Here is an 18,777-nt window from a genome sequence, read left to right as displayed (position 1 = left end):
GTGAATAAAAGTAACATAAAGTTAGCATTTAATCTCTAATATAACAACTGCTTTAAGTTCATAATTTATTTATATATCACCAGACTAAAATAATCATCCTTTCATACATCAAAATGAAAATGAAAATTTTAAAATGGAGGCAAAAATAAAACAAAACCTGAAAGCATGGCGGCCAGAGGACTTGTATTGAGATGCATGAGCTCATGCAGTGGATGCTGGAAATCACTCCAGCTGTTAATTTTTATTTACTGACAAATACAGTAGAAGCATAATTAAATTTTTGATAAATATACTTTTGATAAAGAAAACCTACAATCATATGCACAGAAAAAGAGACACAGCTAAATACAAGTACAACATTACACAGATAAGACTATGATAATACCGTAAGATTATTAGCCAATATTTACATTGCATTACAGTTGATGGTATGATTGTGCTTGATAATAACACTTCACAGCTAAGCTATACAATTCCCATTTCCTGCTAAGAATATCATTGAGCCCATTGGGAATAAGTGCAAGTAGATTAATGCCAAAAGAATATTGTTTGATTTCTGTCAACAGAGTCAAATTAGACACGGAATAAACATGCACCGCCAGAGCTGACATGTTTACAGACTAACTGATAACAAATACAGTGTTTTGGATATGAGGGCAGAATTCCGAATTTTTCCTTCATCAGCTTCTGAATTTGGTGCACACACACGCACAAATAAATACATGCTCACGGGATTCAACCATGTTCATCGATGGACCACATTTAAGACGCCTGCTAGTGCTGCTATACATGCAACTTAGAGCCCTAGAAGACACATTCAACATTCTCATTAATTTTATCTTACCGAATGTAAATTCCCTTAAATGTGAAGAACAGCATCTACGTACATGTACAAATGTACGACAGCCCCTTAAATAATAACCTTTTTTAAATCTTGTCAGTAAATACGAGGGACAGTGATTGTCATTATAAGGGAATTTGAAGGCAAATTAGATAGTATGTAGCACCACATGGAAAAGGGCTTTTTAAACATTTGTTTATAATATGTTTTTTGTGCATTTAATTTTGTTGCTGTGTATCCATCCATCTTTTTCATCTTAAAGTTCTTGTTGTAGCTCATTTAACTTTAGGTTCTTCATAATACTAAGTGTTTAAATCAAAAGTTCAAAATGTTGGGAAATACATCCTTTTGCTCTCTAGTGGAGACAGATGAGACGATTGATACCACTCTTTTATGAGAGTGGTATCAATCTTCTCATCTTCTCATCTCTCTGCCAGAAAGCTAATAAGCTCATTTCCCAAATGTCAAACTCTTTTTCTTATGGAGGGGCCCATAGAAAATGCCTTTCTACAGGGCCCAGAATTTTGTGCTACGCCCCTGGTCCCTGTAAAAGTTGTGACAGTGTGACATCATTAATTTAATTATTTACACCTTTGATATTCCTACTGTGACATGTCAAAATGTCTTCTGTTAAAAAGACCTCTGACTGTTGCTCAGCAACTGTTACGCGGACTCGCTTTAAGGCCAGATGTTTTTTTCAACCTATTCTGCCGACAGGACAGATGAAGACATGAAAGGGGAGAGAGAGAGAGAGAGAGAGAGAGGGAACAACATGCAGCAAAGGGCTGAGGTCAGAGTCAAACCCTGCACCACTGCATCGAGGACTAAACCTCTATATACGTGCGCCTGCTCTACCAACTGCGCTATCTGGGCACACATTCTGCTCATTTCTAAACATGGAAATTACCTTTTTTTTTATTAATAATTTGCTGTAAATTATTAAGGGCGCTGCCCCCCTACAAGATGAGGTAATAGAGTATATTGGCAAAATGCTCAGGTTTTAACAAGAAAAGACATGGATAAAGTCGGATGACATGAATATAAAAATAGAAAGTTGGTGGAAAAGTCGAGCACAAAAGGGTGATGAAAGCAAACCTCAAATGCAAAAGTGAAAAGAATGTGCAGCACTGACATTCAAATACTTAAAAAAATAAAATAATAAATAACATTTTGTGAGTTAAAAAAAGAAAACTTTCACATCAATTATTTTACAAAGACATCCTTCAGATTGACAAATGACAAACACCACCACACAGCTGGGAATTCTAATGCTGATTTACTGAACACATATAAACCTCAGCTCAGTTAATGCTCCCATTTACTGTAACTGTTACTTAGTCTTGAGAAGCTGTTTACAGATGACCATGCACTTATTCAGACATTTATGAATTCGTCACGTTCTGCTGTCCTGCTGTCTGTGTTGCTTCTCCTCACTTCAGCCACATGCTGTTTCCACAAACCGTTACCAGGCACAGTTGAAGACACTTTGCTCTGTTTGCTCCTGCAGTCTGAAAAACTGCAACGCACAAAGTCGATGAAAGCACTCAGAGACGAGAGAGTGCAGCGGCTCCCTCCTCGCGGCTACAGAGGCCTAATGAAAGTTGCTGACGTGACACTTGACGTCGTCTAAGCTCAGGACCGTCCCCTGGTCGTTGTTGTTGTTGTTGTTGTTGTGCTTCTTATCGGAGCAGCGACACAACTTGTACTTTATCACCTGAGAGGGTTAAAAACAGAGCAGGTCACCACGACAACCTGCCTTTAATGGCCTAACAAAGGAAAAGAGTGATACATGGTTTAAAATATGACCATGTGTACATTTTATAGCTCCCCTAAAGCTGCAAAAACACTCACATTCGCAGACAAAATACAGACTACATGACCTCAGCGTCCTCAATGACCCAGTAGCTACAGCTCTGCATGAAGTAAATACTTACATGCAGCAGGATTATTCGGTAACACTTTACTTGAAGGTATCTACATAAGAGTGACATGACAGTGTCATGAAAACATGACACTGTCATGACACATGAACCCTAACCCTAATTCTAACCCTAATGACACTTACTAAAAGAAGCGTTATGTCATAAACGTTTATGACTTTTTTATAATGTCATGTCACTCTTATGTAGATACCCTCAAGTAAAGTGTAACCGATTATTCTTCTATTTAATCACTTTCCTGAAGAAGCCTCACCTCATAAAGGTAGTCAAAAAGCTCCAGAATGGTGAGTATGCTTGCTCCGATAAAAAGTCCCATCTGACCACCGATATCACCTGGAATAATAAGATGCAAGCTGATGAAAAACATCATCTACCATAAAGATTGAAAGATAATCCATCTACATATAATGGAACTAATGTACCTAAAAGTCCAGCCACTTCATAAACCTTCTTCTGTTCAATAGTTTCATAGTTGAGAGCCTCAAAATAGATGTCTAAAACCAGAATATTCTCTCTGTGAAGAAAAGCAAGCAAATCAAAACATTAATATTCCATTTTAGTTAACATTTACCCTACCCTAATGATAGAAGGACTTAAAGTTAAATTTGCTTGTTTTGATTTATGAATGTATTAATATTGTTGTTGCATTGTTAGTATGTTCCTTTTAAAAATATATATATATATATATATTGCATAAATATAATAAGGTTACAGAAATAATGCTATGTAAGAAAGTGGAAACTTAACTTGTGCAATCTTGCAATAAAATATATTTATGTACGTATCTAAAAAATAAATACTTAAGAGCATTGTTTGCAGTTTACAAAAATGCAGACGGTTAATACGTACTTAATATAATGCTCAGATTTGTTGTATTTCTTGGCCAGATATTTAGCGGAGGCCTTGCTGGGGATCTTGACGAAAGACAGCTCTTTGCTGTATCTGGTCATGTTGCACGGCGTCTCACACACACAGAAATCATTGTCTCTCTCCACCAGGAAGTCTGCAGGGAAGAAAACCAGAGCTCAGTTTGACCTTTTGAACAGATCAATGCGGCTGATGTCATAGGATGATATATATATGTGTGTGTGTGTGTGTGTGTGTTTTGTATCTGTTCCTTAAAATTTCAGACCAGACATGGACGAAGCCTTTTTCTTACCAAGAGCTGGGTCAGCACATTCTTTGTACAGCTCGGGGGTGCAGTAGGGAGCATCGCCTGCAGCCAAAGTAACACACACTCACAGTACAGTCATTTTACACAACATCGCTGATGTAACTCTGATACAACACACAGTAAGTAAAGCAGTTCCTACCAGGCATGTGCACCATGCGACAGTTGCAGTTGTCCACCAGGTAGCGTGTTTCACAGTCGATGCGACAGGCTGTGATGCTGTAACTGTCAAAGAAGTCTGAATCCATGGCCGTCACCTTACAGTCTCCCCAGGGAGGGGGAAGATATATCAGCTGCAACAAACACACATCACTTAAACACAAGCGGTTTCCAGGTTTCCACACTTCTATATAGTATTACTGACACTTTTTAGTAACTATATTATGTAGAAAAATAAATACATGTATACTGTTGTTTTAAAAACTGAAAATGAAGGAGTTTAAAAGTAAATTAAAGCAATTAAAGAACAAACATCCATGAATCAAAAACAGGATGCTGCCTTGTGTTCTATTTAAAGGCATACTATGCAAGAATTGTACCTTAATATAACAGCCTCGAAGTAATTACGATGGTAAACGAACTCGTAGTAGGGCAAATCATGCCGACAGCAAAGCAGGGGAGGGATGCCGATCGGGAAACCAGCAATGCAAGTTTGGTAGGTGGCGCCAAGGGGGTAAGCGAACCTCCACAAAGCGTACCTCTTATGGAGCCATTTTGATGCTAACAAGCCATCACCTCCCGTTAGCATTCCATTGACTGCCATTCATTTTGGCGCCACTTTGACAGCGAATAACTTTACATCTGAAGCGTTTAAAGGCTTTATTTGTCCATTGTTTATTTCTAAAGAAACACGACAATGTATAAAAGGCTCCATTACCTTGTATCTCACGTTATGGCTCTGTAGCTGACGTTTTTGTAAAAATAGGCTAACGATTGTGTCATAACCACGCGACTTACTGTCGCACAGTTACCGTACAGTACAGGAGAAGCTCACAGACAGTCTCGACTCACATCAGCTGTTTAAGTTTAATTACTAATGTTAACTAGCATTTAAGTTAGCAATAATTAGCCTGTGCCATGTTATCTCCTTACATATACCTACGCTCTCAGTCTGCAAGACTAGGAATGATTGAGATTTCTCTTGGCACAGCTACCAGAAGACTTACAACTTTCAGACAGGTTGCTCACGTCACATCTATGTCTTCGAGCTCAGTTGGATGCTGCGCAGTAACGCTCAGCTATCACCGGAAAAGTGCTTCTAACAGTAGTGATCGTTACGGCTGTGTCAGAACCATGTCTTTCTCTATCACTCTGGGCTGTGTATATTCCATTGACGCCAATGTAAACACGGCGCTCTCTCTCCTGCTGGACACCATAAACGAACAGCAGCGGGCCCACCCCGATGGTGTTCACATAATCGCAGGAGACTTTAATAAGGCCAACTTGAAGACTGTACTCCTGACATTTTATCAACATGTCAAGTAAACTTGCTTGCGTTCTATGTTGTATGTTGTTGCACTTGTTGTATGTCAGTTTTTACCACCACCTGCCTATACTTTGTATCACATTGCACTTTTCTGCTTTTTTTTTGCACTAAAGTTGAATCTAATCTAATCTAATTTACGAAGTTGTTGATTCATCCATTGTTGATAATAAGACCGGGGGGAGGGGAGCAGGCCGTGAGTGCACAGAAAGCTCTGCATGAGTGGTATTTACGACAGTAACGTTAAATACAAGTACTCCACAGCGGCTCTAGGGGTAGCTGTTTGACAAAAAACGGAAACTGCATAGTATGCCTTTAAAATGACTTTAAGGATAGTTCTGGTTTATCACAACTTAAATCATTTTCATTTTTCATTTTGGCTATTTATTCCTCTCAGTAAAAAATTAAGTATTCACCAAGTTAATTCTTGAGATCTAGAAACAAAGCAATGTTGTTAAAAATAAGTCCAACAGGGCAATACACATGAGCAGTCAGCCAATCATACAGGCTTTAGATTGTTGGGTAAACCTATTTAACAAATATACGTATATGTATGTATAAAGATGATGAACAGTCTTTACCCTCTGTTCCTGGCAGGAAACAAACGTCTGAAACCCGGGCGCCACTCCAAACCCAAGCTGGTCAATGAAGGACGGCTCGTCCTGACTGTGGATCTGAACTTTGACCCCAGCTTCAAATGAAGTCTCATCTGCAGGAAGTCAAAGAATGTTGAATCAGAGCAACACATCGGGAAAATGCGTCTCACTAATGAATCCAGACACTTAGCAGAGTTTTGTCTCTTGAGTTCCACACTCTACATTAACACCTGCCCAAACACACTGTGACAGATTTGCCAGCCTCTGAATGAAGAGAATGATGTCCCCTCTCACATGTTTCTCCCCAGATAGGCAGGTATTCATCCTGCTGAATGTCCAGCATGAGCTCGAGTCCATTACCCATACCTCCCTTGGTGGTAGATAGGGGAGGGAGTCCATCACCGCCGGCGTTAAAGGTGTAACACTTCCCGTAGCGAGTGAAGACCTGAGAGAAATCATAAGAGAGATTTTTTTTTATTAGCTCTGCAATACTCCAAAAAGGTTTCTTAACAATGCTTTTCCACTGGGGGTCAGTGTTTGACTTTATTTATGATATGTGTGTGAACATGTGTGTATACGACAGAGAGCGTATGAGAGAAAAGGATGATGTGTGACAGGAAGAGAAAGAGGTTAAAGGAGGAGAGTGAAAGAGAAAAAAAACAGAAAGAAGAGGGGAAAAGGAGGTCTTCCTGTGAGGTTTGTGGGTTACACAATCAAGCCAGTGAGGTGATGGAGACTGGCAGACTGGTGATTTAACATTCCCTCTTTATGTAACTTTATAATGGACATGATGTTACTATGGAGACCAAGAATTCCAGCCAAAAAGAATATAGCCTTAATTTTTAAGAAAAGATGTTGGATTGAAAGCTGTGTGAGATATCAGCAAAAGCCCACATAGCATGTTTAAACAGCCATGAGGGCACGATAGTTAATAGATGGATGAATATTGAGCTTCCTTTGGCAAAGAGTTAATCTTGCATTAGAGCATTTAGTGTCACATGAGTCACATAGCCCATGTAGGGAGAGAGTGGGAGAGCAAGGAGCAAAGGAGAGCAGGGATGTAAAGTGAAAGAGACAGAAAGAGAGAGAGGGGGAGAGAGAGGGGGAGTTTAGCTGCTAACGCTCGGAGCAGGCTATTGTTCAGTGTTATGGCACAGAATGACATATCTATGATTAGAAAAAAACAAACCAACCAAGTAATTGTTGAAAAAGAGTTTGGGTCCTGCCAAGGGCAATTTAAACATTTTGGCAATCTATCACATTGTAAAGTCAGAGAGAGACAGCTGGTTGTAGAAGCAAGACATCAATCTGAGTGGGAAAAATACATTCAGCGCCATCAAGAATGGCAAATAAAATGCAAGGCAAGCCACACTGTGTGCACACATTTAGACTCATACTGACAAACCTGTAGGTGAGTGTTTCTTAGAGAGGAAATGTTTGTTTCACGTGAACAAGACTTAAGAGTCTACAGGTATGGTAGCAACTCTGTGAGGCTTAATTCCCCCCTTTCCAACGTCAGAATTAGGGGGGGCTGTGTCCGACCATTTCTGTAACTTTCCAAAGCCAACAATCAAACATTCACACCCACTTCACACCATGATTGGCCAGCTGTGTGGAGGTGAGAAAGGAGTCAGGGTTTGAACTTGTCACTTAAGCTCTCTTTTTTCATTTGTTACACAACTATATCATTGTCACAGTGAATGTCTTCCACAGAGACTGTCTGAAAATGTGCGATGGTAACCCACTACAGTATTTAAACTACGGTAATTTTACCCATGGCATTTGCTAATTGCAATAATCACAAAAGTATAGCTGAGACTATTTGGTCTTAAACCAAAGTGTTTTATAAACCAAAGACAAATTAAAATGTTGACCTGATGCCAGTTTTTAAGTTTTAAGTTTTTAAATTAACATGTTTATAATTCATCTTGAGGGGGACATGTATGTCTGCATCAAATTTCATGGCAATCCATCTGATAGCTGTTGATATATTTAACTCAAAACCACAAATGTGAACCTCATAGTGGGAATAGATTAAAAGTCAGAGGACCGCCAAAGTCATTACAATTCATCCTCTGAGGACCATGAATGAAAATTTAATAGCAATCCATTTAGTAGTTGTCAAGATAATTTGGCCTGGAGCAAAGTGGTGGACCGACCAACAGAACGTCTTTGCCGTCCCTAGAGCTAAGCAGCTAGCATGGCTAACAATCATCCAGTAATTACACCCTTGGTTAAATCGTCCATTCTTCCTTTTCTTATCTTCTAAGATTATTTTTTGGGGGCTTTTTGCCTTTAATTGATAGGAAAGCTGTAGATATGAAAGAGGGGAAAGGGGGAGACGGTATGCAGCAAAGGACTGCAGGTTGGAATCAAACACGGGCTGCTGCGTTAAGGACTGAGCCTTGGTACATGGGGCGCACGCTCAACCAGACGAGCTACCAGGGCGCTCCTCTTTTATTTTCTTTTTTTTTTTTTAAAGATTCTTTTTTTGGGGCTTTTCCCTTTATTATAGTGACGGTGGATATACATAAAAGGGGGCGAGAGATGGGGGATGACACGCAGCAAAGGGCCGCAGGTCGGATTTGAACCCGAGCCGCTGCAGGACTCAGCCAACATGGGGCGCACGCTCTGGGTGAGCTAGATGCCCCCCCAGGGCGCCCCTCTTTTCTTCTCTTCTTTCATCAACCTGCTACAGGTGACCTTCACTGCATATTCATTCACACTTATTGATCTGTGAACTCTGCTGGCTCGTTAAACATCTGTAAGAGCTAACCCAGCTGTCAGAGAGGCTCTGCCCTTTCTCCACAAATGAAAGCATAAATGTGTCAGATCATACAGCGGCTGCACTTACTGTACTTCATAAATAAATCAATCATTACAAAAATGTAAAATCCATGTGTATGACGGGAGCATGATGTTCACCAGCATCTTGATCGATACACAGAAGTGAGGTGATGCCGGGTAACCCTTTTTCTCTGCCTCGTGTTGAATAGCTGATGTGACAGAGGTGGCAAGAATGAAAACATCAAACATGCATAATGCACAAAGTCTGCACAGCATGCATATTGCGGCTGCTTGTTATGATGAGGAATGAATAAATGATTGTGCACATATGAAAAAGATTTCTGCAGCAAAGATCATATGAAACATGAGGGAAGATTTGTGTTACGACAAAGAGAAATTCTGACTTCTGAAAAGTGAAAGTTTACTTTACCTGTTAATTGTAACATGTTTACGCTTTTACCGTTATTAAGGTATGCCACGGAATTTAATACATTACTTACTGACTGCAGTTTACACAGGCTATAATCTTTAAAGCTCTATGATAAATAAAGCTGTCAGTCACACACAATTTCCCCATGTATTGAAAAGCACTCAACAAAGCTCTGCTGTAATTAATCATTATGCATATAATTATACATATTTTAAGAGCCACATCAGATTTAAAAGAATCTCTAAATCACAAATCCGTGCACTTTCCCATCCACTTAGCCAAGTCTTGCAAATCCTTGAGCTGCTAAAAGATGTCTCAGCAGGGCAAGTTCAATCCATTAGTGCTCTGTTGTTTTATGGGATTGTTTTCAAAGACTTTAAAGTCGTCTCCGTTAAGTGCCAACGCTTTCACTGTTATTATGCCGTACGCTTAAACAGCTATCACTGGGAAAATGCTATTTAAATGCAACAGCGAGCAGACAGCAGCCCACGGTGACCAGCACTAAAGTACATCCACATTTGTTGCATCCTATTGCGCCGCTTGTGTAATTTAGGATAATCCGGAAAGGATTTCAGTTGACCTGGAAAAAACTGTACTGGGTACCTTTACACATACATACTTTATGAAATAAATAAAGGGATTAATATTAATAAGACTAAGAGTTGCCAGCGGCTCTGTGGGGCTGTTCTTAAGAAAGAGAAATGTCAGCATGCTTACATGCTGACAATCACATGCTAATATGCTGATGTTTTAATGATTTAAAACCTCACATGAGCAATATCATAGTTGCAGGTGTGAATTTGGATATATGCTAACAAAAACTTTTGTTTACATTTCTAAAGAATGTGCTTGAGGTCTTATTTATTCACTTAAACCCTTATCCTCCACCTCCTGATCATATTTTTTAATATCTATACCAAATTTCATGGCAATCCATCTGATAGAGCAATTTCACTGAAAACCAAAAATATCATCCTCGTGATGGCGCTAGAGGAAAAGTCCCTAAAGTCAGTAGGATACATTGTCTGGGAACCATGAATGTTTGTACAAAACTTCATGGCAATCCATCCTATATTTGTTGAGATATTTCAGTCAACAACTGACAGCATGATTATTCAGCCTGCCGTGAGTGTTAAAACCAAAAGAATTCAGCAAAGCTACAAGCCAACAAAGGCAGCGTAAACTGGTGTCTGATTACAGTTTACACTCTTTGTGATGGGTGATTTTGGAGTCAGATCACTTTATGTTTGCAGCACAAAGGTAAAAATAATTCAGGAATAAAAGCATCAGAGCCAAAGCATCCCCCTCCTCGGTTTAATTCTCAATTAATAGCTGACTCACCACGCTAATAAACAAAGAGCCTCTCCAAAGAGAAAATAAACTATAGGCAGAGGATTGAAAGCCAGAGGCAGAGTGGGGTTTGTGTGTGTGTGTGTAATAATGATGCCCTGATCATGGAATCAGACCCTGAGTCACTGGTTGTCAAAATAAAGAAGTCGAGACGAGACGCACACAAGAATAGGTAGAAGTGAACTGCAGGGCTCCTCGGGGAGTATGGGTAACTAAAAGGCTTTATACAGAAGTTTTTTCTCTTAATTAGAGAGAGAAAACCAAAGGCCCTCCTGTACTGACAAAACACTACTGAGATAACACAAATGTCAACCTCATGGTGGTGCCAGGGGAAATGTCAAAGGATTGCCAAAGTCATTAGGATTCCTCCTCTGCTGAACATAATAATAAAAAACAGAATTTCCTAAAACAGCTGCGGACTGTTAGTCTGGCTATCACCAGACCAAGCTCAATCTTTTAAGATTGAACATTAGTCTGGGGAGTCTGCTCTGTATTTCCTACTGCACAAGAGGCATGATCAACGGGCATAGTTCAAATGACTCTGTATGCAACATCAACGGGTTGCTGCGCTTCGGTGGCCGCTACGTTGAACGTAAACAAGAAGCTGCTTGGACGCTTCTCTATCGTCATCGTGTTAAACCCGCCAATAGCGCGCCAGGTGGATAAGCCAGTTTGTGATTGGTCCCCGCAAAATTCAAATCGCCGGCAGATCGGGCTGGGTTTACCCATTCTAGCGCACTGTAGTTTTTAACAAAAAACTAGCCAAACAGGAGTATAGTGTATTTGTTGGGAATTATTTTTAAAAGTGAAGCTTTGTCTACACAGCCAATTTATCAAATATTTGACCAGTGTTCTGCAGAACTGTGAAGAGACTGAAGAATTATATTCTTTTTCAGGAGGTCAAAGTCAGAATAATGAGTGAGAATTGATCATGCAAATAAAGACCATCAAGTCCAGAGCATTGACTGTAGGGTGACACCTTGGGGCGGTGCAGGCTGCAGGGCAGGGCAGTGTAATGATCACCTAATCAGTTCGGACGGTCGGTCCTCCTGACCTTATTGACAACAGAGGAGAAAACAGGGGACATGATGTTACCTAAACTTTTCCAGTGCTTCAGGAAAATTAGTCTGAAATGTATGAATTTAATATTTCTAGGAAAACATTATCAGTCTCTATCTCACTTTACCTGCTGCTTTATAGATGAACCATCATAAACACCTCCTCCACTGTTGTGAGGGGATTTTCTATCTATCATATTTGGGATTTCAACCACCAGCTCCCACACAATAGAAATATTTCTTTCCCTCCTACATTTCCTTCCTCCCTGGTCTGCAGCGCTCTTCCCTCCCTAGTGTCTCCTGAACTATGATGTTCTTTCCCCTGTGGACTCCTCTCCATCTCCTGCTCCACTTTCCTACCCGCCCCTGCTTCATTTGATGAATATTTCACAGGCCAGTAGAGACAGTCCTCCTCTCTCACCCTATTCTCAGACACCGTCCGGGCACCTATCACCTTCAGGGACGACAGCATCATAACGCCGGGTAAGGGGCACCTCAGGTGACCGGAGTAGAGCGGGGAGCATATAATATGAAGAAATATGGAAGTGTGTATTCACTAAAGTAATATATGCCTCAGAGAACTGCCTCCATCTAAAAATCAGGACTGTGCTGACTTTAGCACTATCATGACAGAGTGAATTTAAGATAGGGGTTAAACCAGGCAGGTGTCATAATGTAAGACTGCAACATCCAGCAGGTGAGAGAAGAGATGAAGAGGTTGTTTCATTAGTAACAACATATGACCCATTTAGAGCGGGAACAATTAGTTAAATTAGTTAGTCAATCGTCAGAAAATTAATCTGCAACTATTACGTTATTTTTCTTCTATGATATTAAATTTAACACCTTTGGGTTTTAGACTGTTTGAAAACGTCACCTTTTCGCTCTGGGAAACTGCTATGAGCATTTTGAACTATTTCTGGCCTTTTATAGACCAAATGATTAATGAATAAATCCAGAAAATAATAGGCAGATTAATCAGCAATGAAAATAATCTGATAATATCAGAATGTGACACCAATTTTTCATATAATTTAGATGGATGTTGCACACTGGGAACCAAATCAGCAGAGAATTAAAGATAGGCCCTTCTTGAGGAAAAAAGAGAAGATTCACAACATAATAGCCGATCAGAGCCGGCGGGGCCACTATTTGTCTCTGAGGACAACTAATTGTTGGTTTAATGCAATCCCTGGTCTCTGTGGTGGATGGACGTGCAGTGGCACCACACACTGAGAGGAAATAATGCCCAGAAGGATTTCTCCCACCTTCTATTCACCAAAATGAAGAGAGAGTGAATTCTTTCCTCAAATGCTACTCTAAACAACTATTGAAAAATGATACTTTCAAATTCCTCCAGTGCAGGAGCCTCTTGGTGACTAATGGAAATGGTCTTGTGAATTTGGATGGGGGGCATACAGTAAATGTCAGTTCACATTCATTCAGAGCTGTCCAATTTTCTATAGAGGCTCTTGCAGTTAGCAGCCTCCCTTTTATTATCTCCCAAGTGAGCAAAAGTAGAGTGAGATGGTAAATGGTTGCTTTGGAGGACGAAGACATTCACTATCAGCCAGTTATGCGATGCAGTTATACAGCTCATTTTAATGATATATAAAATTAATTGGCAGTTTAAAACTACTTGCACTGCTTGCAAATTGTGACATGTAACATTCATCTCAGCATCATCACCCACTCTCCTTCCTCTCTCTCCATCTCTCCATATGGAATGTTAAAACCTCCTCTGCATGTCTCAATCGTCACCGTCGCCTACAAATCTCCTGCTTGCCTGCTTGTGCCAGTCGTGTGCAGAACCCAAGCTCGGCAGGCAGGCAGAGAGCTACAGTAGCTGCCCTATAACTCCAATGTGCACCGCCCTCTCGTCATGCATAGCTGAGTAAACATCAATAGCCCCAGGCCCAGTCAGAGGGGCTGAGGGCACTTTAAGCAGACAGCAGGGTTAACTAGGATTAAATCCTTACGTGTCAAGTGCAATGTGTAGCTTATGCAAGAAGAAATATGTATACAAAATGTAGTATGAGTATGTGCAATGCAAACAAAGGCATTAATAGAGTATAATAGAGTTTAAAATAAAGCAAGAAATGAATTCTTCATAGTAGCACCAAATGAAGAATGAATGAGGCATAATAACATGAATTTGAGACTGAACACGACAATATGATGATCATAAATGAGGTGATAATGAACATGAAATCTGAAAATGAAATGGGGGATATACATAATCATACACATTGGATGCATTCTGGCCGAGGGGACAACATTTTTTATTTGAATAAAGAAGACCCGATATTGTGGCTAAACATATGGTCTCTATGGAAGGTCCATGTAAAGATGCCAGTCTGAGGAAAGAAACTTCTCCTCTGCCTCTCTAAAACGTTCAGTATAATCGCCTTTCCCGACCTGGCGCGAGTGTGATGTCATGGGAGCGCTGTAACTATTTATACTTGTGCGTGGTGATCGCAACACTAGTTGCAGTCTTATCCTGAACAGAGGTGTCGCAATTGAGGAAAGGCTATCGACTTTGCTATTTCTACGGACTAGAAGAAGAAGAAAAAGGTAAACAATAGCAGAACTGGCAGCAACATTGACGTCAATGTCAGTGGCTAAGATGATATTGGAGTCGAAGAACAGCTGCTTTTGAGCCTGCTTGCAAGGAAAAGAAGAAAAAGAAGGTGGAATGTTCGTCCTTTGAATAACGCCAGACATAAATATAGTAAGTTCAATATCCTCGTGAAACAAATGAACGAAGAGAAGCACTTTGAATATTTCAGATTTCCTACTTCGTCGGATCAAGCCTTTCATTCACCATTAAAGAACTCATCTTAACCCAGTAAGTTTACAAGACAGACTTGCAGTCACTCTGAGAAGCTTGCCCTCGAACTTGGCCATGCTTCCTGTTTCCGCTTTGTAGTGCGCCGCTGAAAAAAAATAGAGTGCGCACCAGCGAGATCTATGTCATTTTGACGTCACATTGTTGCACGACAGGTCGGGAACGGTGAGTGTAAAAAGGCCTTTAGCTTTAAATTTTCTAGGATATGGGCTCATTATTGAGTATCATGCTAATTATTCCAAATTATATTATAAACTACAATTACCGCCTTGCGGTTGTATGCGTCTGCCAACCAGACAAGTTGGAGACAGTCCCTTAAGGCGCTCCTAAGATATCACGTTCATGAGAATGGGACAGACGTGAGGTCACAGTTATCTTTTCCTTTGACCTCCAAAATCAAATCAGTTCATCATTGAGTGCAAGTGGACGTTTGTGCCGAATGTGAAGAAATTCCATCGAGGGAGTCATGAGATATAATGTTCACAAGAACGTACAGACGTACGAACAGACAATCCAAAATCATCTTTTTAATACCTCTGATGGAGGTGGTGGTGTCAGATCATATCACCTCAAAAATGTGAATGTGTTTGTAACTGAGAAATTAATAATATAGGGCTGTGTGAACCGATTAGGAGCGAGACTTTTGACTACTGAAAGTTCAGAGACAAACTCGCCGGTAAATGAATAGACAGTAAAATAAATGGACAATGTGACGCCAGTGTTTTCTACGGAGATCAGTGAAGTATATTAGAAGCAGTTTTCTGGTGATGGCTTAGCATTACTGCGCAGCCTCAAACTGAGCTTGCCGACATAGATGTGTCATGAGCAACCTGTCTGAAAGTTGTAAGTCTTCTGGTAGCTGTGCCAAGAGCAATCTCAATCATTCCCAATCTTACAGAGACGGAGAGCGTAGGTATATGTAAGGAGATAACATAGGCACAGGCTAGTTATTGCTAACTAAAATGCTAGTTAACATTAGTAATTAAACTTAAACAGCTAATGTAAGTCGAAACTGCCTGTGAGCTTCTCCTGACTGTACGGTAATTTGTCTACTATGCGACAGAAAGTCACGTGGTTATGACACAATCGTTAGCCTATTTTTACAAAAACATCTGCTACGGAGCCATAACGTGAGGTACAAGATAATGGAGCCTTTTATACATTGTCGTGTTTCTTTATAAATAAACAATGGACAAATAGAGTCTTTAAATGCTTCAGAAAGTTATTCGCTGTCAAAGTGGCGCCAAAATGAATGGCAGTCAATGGGATGCTAACGGCACCTTATGGCTTATTAGCATCAAAATGGCGCCATGGGAGGTACGCTTTGCGGAGGCTCGCTTACCCCCTTGGTAAAAGGTCCATTAAAGCACACTTGCTGTTACCACTGTAACCAAATCAACTAGGACTGAAATAATTTCTATGCTTCTGTTGTGACAAATACATAATATATATTATATACCGCTGCAACTTCTCCCTGCAATGTTCTAAAACAGTTTCATCTTGACGCGACTCTTTGGTCTGAACTGCGCTTAGATATCTGTTGCTATAGTCCATGCAAACTAAGTGTACACCACAGACAAGATGGATCTCTATGAATTATCTCTATGAGCCTAATAATGACGGGTCATTTCAGGATGTGTTTAAATTAGTCTCTAGAGTCAGATGATTGCGTGTCCGTCTGGCTGCCCAAGACAAAAGGTCATCTGTGATGACATATTATTAGCTGTAATACGGGGCTGATGATATATTTCTGGCTTACAATGGTTTGTTGGTAGGTACAGTATGTGTGTGTAGTCAGTCTGTCTGTCTCTATAATTGCGATAATTTTAATATTAAAATTTTGTGTGCATGTCTCCTTGGTGCATGTCTAATAATATGCATTGTATAATAATGAACCATAATCACCTTCTAGCAGGATGGAGGAAAATTCATTTAGGAAAGCCAAAAAGGCTGTCACCGAGCATTTCACCTGACACCTGACTTGAACTCTCTAATGGCCCCAGAAGGCTCTTGAAATTGCATGTTTCACTTTGCACATTCATCCTGACATTTCTCATAATTTACACCAACTTAAATCGATACCATCTTCACTCGCTTAATTAAATTGTAAATCATGCTTAAAATGACTGTTAACTACTTTTGTCTATGTCATCTGAAGCAGACAAAATAAGTTAAGTCAAGTCTGCTTCACAGAAGTCCAAGATCACTTTTCTCACAGTGCTGCTGAGGTGCAGTGATGCCATTGTGCTCCTAATGTGTGCTGTGAGAGCTTGACAAAATGGAAACCTTCCTTTAAGACATGCTGTGAAACAGTCAGACGGCTTCCTCGGAAATAGCCACATAAATAAGTAAAACACAATATGTTCTATGGTGAGATGAAGTAAGTATGGACATATGGTAATATGTCAAAGGGTAACAGTACACATACATGCAGAGATGCACATTGGGGATGCACTGATGGATAACGCGTGACATACATGTTCTCCATTCCCTCTGGAAACCCCTCATAAAAAACCCACACATAGTTCAGTTGCACAATAGAGAACTCGTAGATTTATTTTAGGACTAGCTCTATGATTCAACATCTGAGTGGCTGTGATGAAGTAGTTGAGCTGCTCAGGGGGATTTAGCCGGGACCAGCTTGTACAGTAGATATGCCCAGGGATGGAAACTGCACAGGAAGAGTCACTGCAGCCCCGAGCTTTTGTTTACTGGCCAATTTGATCATCGGGGACTGCAACCCAACAGAGGATGAGGAGGAAGCCATCACCCTCATTAGTTAGAAAATATCAGAAGACAGATGAGGTGCTGCTGGCGCAGAGCACCTTTCTGCTTCTTTGCAGCTAACAAACCCCTCTTCATCAACTGTCTTTCATTTCGCTATTCCCAAAATACCACCCAGCAAAGGTGGGACGAACCTCAATAATGAATGCATTCATTACGGGACTCCTGTAACTTTTTGGTGCAGTTTAGAGGGCGGGAAAACTGTCGGGGAGAAGGCCCTGCAGCTCTCTTCCCCTGGAGTGAACCTCCTCTGTGTGACAAATTTCACACTCTGCTGAGAGAAATCCGCTGAGGCTTTAGATTTCCCAGCCTGTCACATGCTGTTGCTGAATACCGAGAGATTAATTCATTTCGCAGATGGTGCATGTAAGCAACTCAGACTCCCAAACACGCGGCATTCACGCCGTCACTACCTGCCCAATCTCAAAGTGACAACAAGGGAAGATTCAAGCTGGGAGGCAAGATAACATTCAGCACACACAAAGGTCAACACGTCGCACAAAATCAAAAGAATCCTGTATGCAGTATATTCCTGCAACAGTTTTCTTACAAGTTTGCCACATCAACTTAAAAGTGATAATATAATGTTGTGTTCTCAAATTGTTTAAGCTGCCCCCAAGTGGCCAAAAGAACAAAACAATTATTGCAATGATGTACCATTAATAAACATCATACGGTATATAACTATATGCCCTGTCATCTATGAGTCTTCTAGTGGATAGCAGAGCCACAGGGAGTTTTTATTAATGACTTTATTATGCTTTTCGTAGAAGCAGAACTCGGACGGCGATCAAAGTATATTAGAGTTAGGGTTATACGATAAGTTAAAAGTCTTGGATGAATGTTTCTTTTTTTAAAAGATACCCTCTGGCCACCTATGATTTTTGCTACTTCTATTTTGAAGGGAACTGGAAGAAAATATGTTTTCCTTTCAAGAGGTACGAGCCATAGTTTAGCCATTCATTTTTGTGTTGTGCACAGCGTTTCAAAAGAATCAATCCTTTTTTATTTGCCTCACGCTGCATGCGTTTCTTTGTTGGGAAATAAACACTCAGAGAGGTGGAATAGGCCACCCTGCTGTGTCCTGTCAGAGAGAGAAGGACAGCAGGCAAAGACACAAACAGCAAACATTTACTACACACTAGGGTGACCATATTTTGATTTCCAAAAAAGAGGACACTCGGCCCGGCCTCGAGACAAATACAGACAGGCTTCTCAGAGGTTAATGAACATGCTTTATTGTGCCTCAATGGTGCAAAAATAACTTCTAATAAAATAAAATAAAATTTGTAACAACCTGTAATAGCTCTCTTTTAAAATAAATAAATAATATGAAATAATGTTCTAAATATGACCTCTTCTGTGTTAGAAAATCCAGCTTCAACAAAATATCTCTTAATACCTTTTCAATGTAATAAGATAAATAATAAAGACACTGAAACATATGTGCCAGCTTTGCACACGGTGCACTCCGCCTCCCACTTGTGCG

General features: G+C 40.3%; 1 protein-coding gene across 3 annotated transcripts in view; it reads right to left on the bottom strand.

Moving 5' to 3' along the window:
• Nucleotides 1–18,777, bottom strand: part of LOC120559203 (acid-sensing ion channel 1A-like) — a 51,855-nt gene continuing 33,078 nt past the window's right edge. For 2 of the 3 annotated variants that reach the window (XM_039800750.1, XM_039800748.1), the window contains exons 3-10: nt 6,326–6,476; nt 6,017–6,144; nt 4,095–4,245; nt 3,941–3,997; nt 3,631–3,784; nt 3,204–3,295; nt 3,035–3,114; nt 1–2,555 (exon numbers count right to left, since the gene is read on the bottom strand). In XM_039800750.1, coding sequence (XP_039656684.1) covers nt 2,433–2,555; nt 3,035–3,114; nt 3,204–3,295; nt 3,631–3,784; nt 3,941–3,997; nt 4,095–4,245; nt 6,017–6,144; nt 6,326–6,476 — 936 coding nt within the window. In that variant the 3' untranslated portion in view covers nt 1–2,432. The remainder of the gene's footprint in view (nt 2,556–3,034; nt 3,115–3,203; nt 3,296–3,630; nt 3,785–3,940; nt 3,998–4,094; nt 4,246–6,016; nt 6,145–6,325; nt 6,477–18,777) is intronic. The other variant, XM_039800749.1, reaches the window with a different exon arrangement.

The sequence above is a fragment of the Perca fluviatilis genome, chromosome 5, assembly GCF_010015445.1.
Source record: "Perca fluviatilis chromosome 5, GENO_Pfluv_1.0, whole genome shotgun sequence".
Lineage (NCBI taxonomy): Eukaryota > Metazoa > Chordata > Actinopteri > Perciformes > Percidae > Perca > Perca fluviatilis.
The sequence above is the reverse complement of the archived record's forward strand: the minus strand, read 5'-3'. Positions and strand labels throughout refer to the sequence as shown.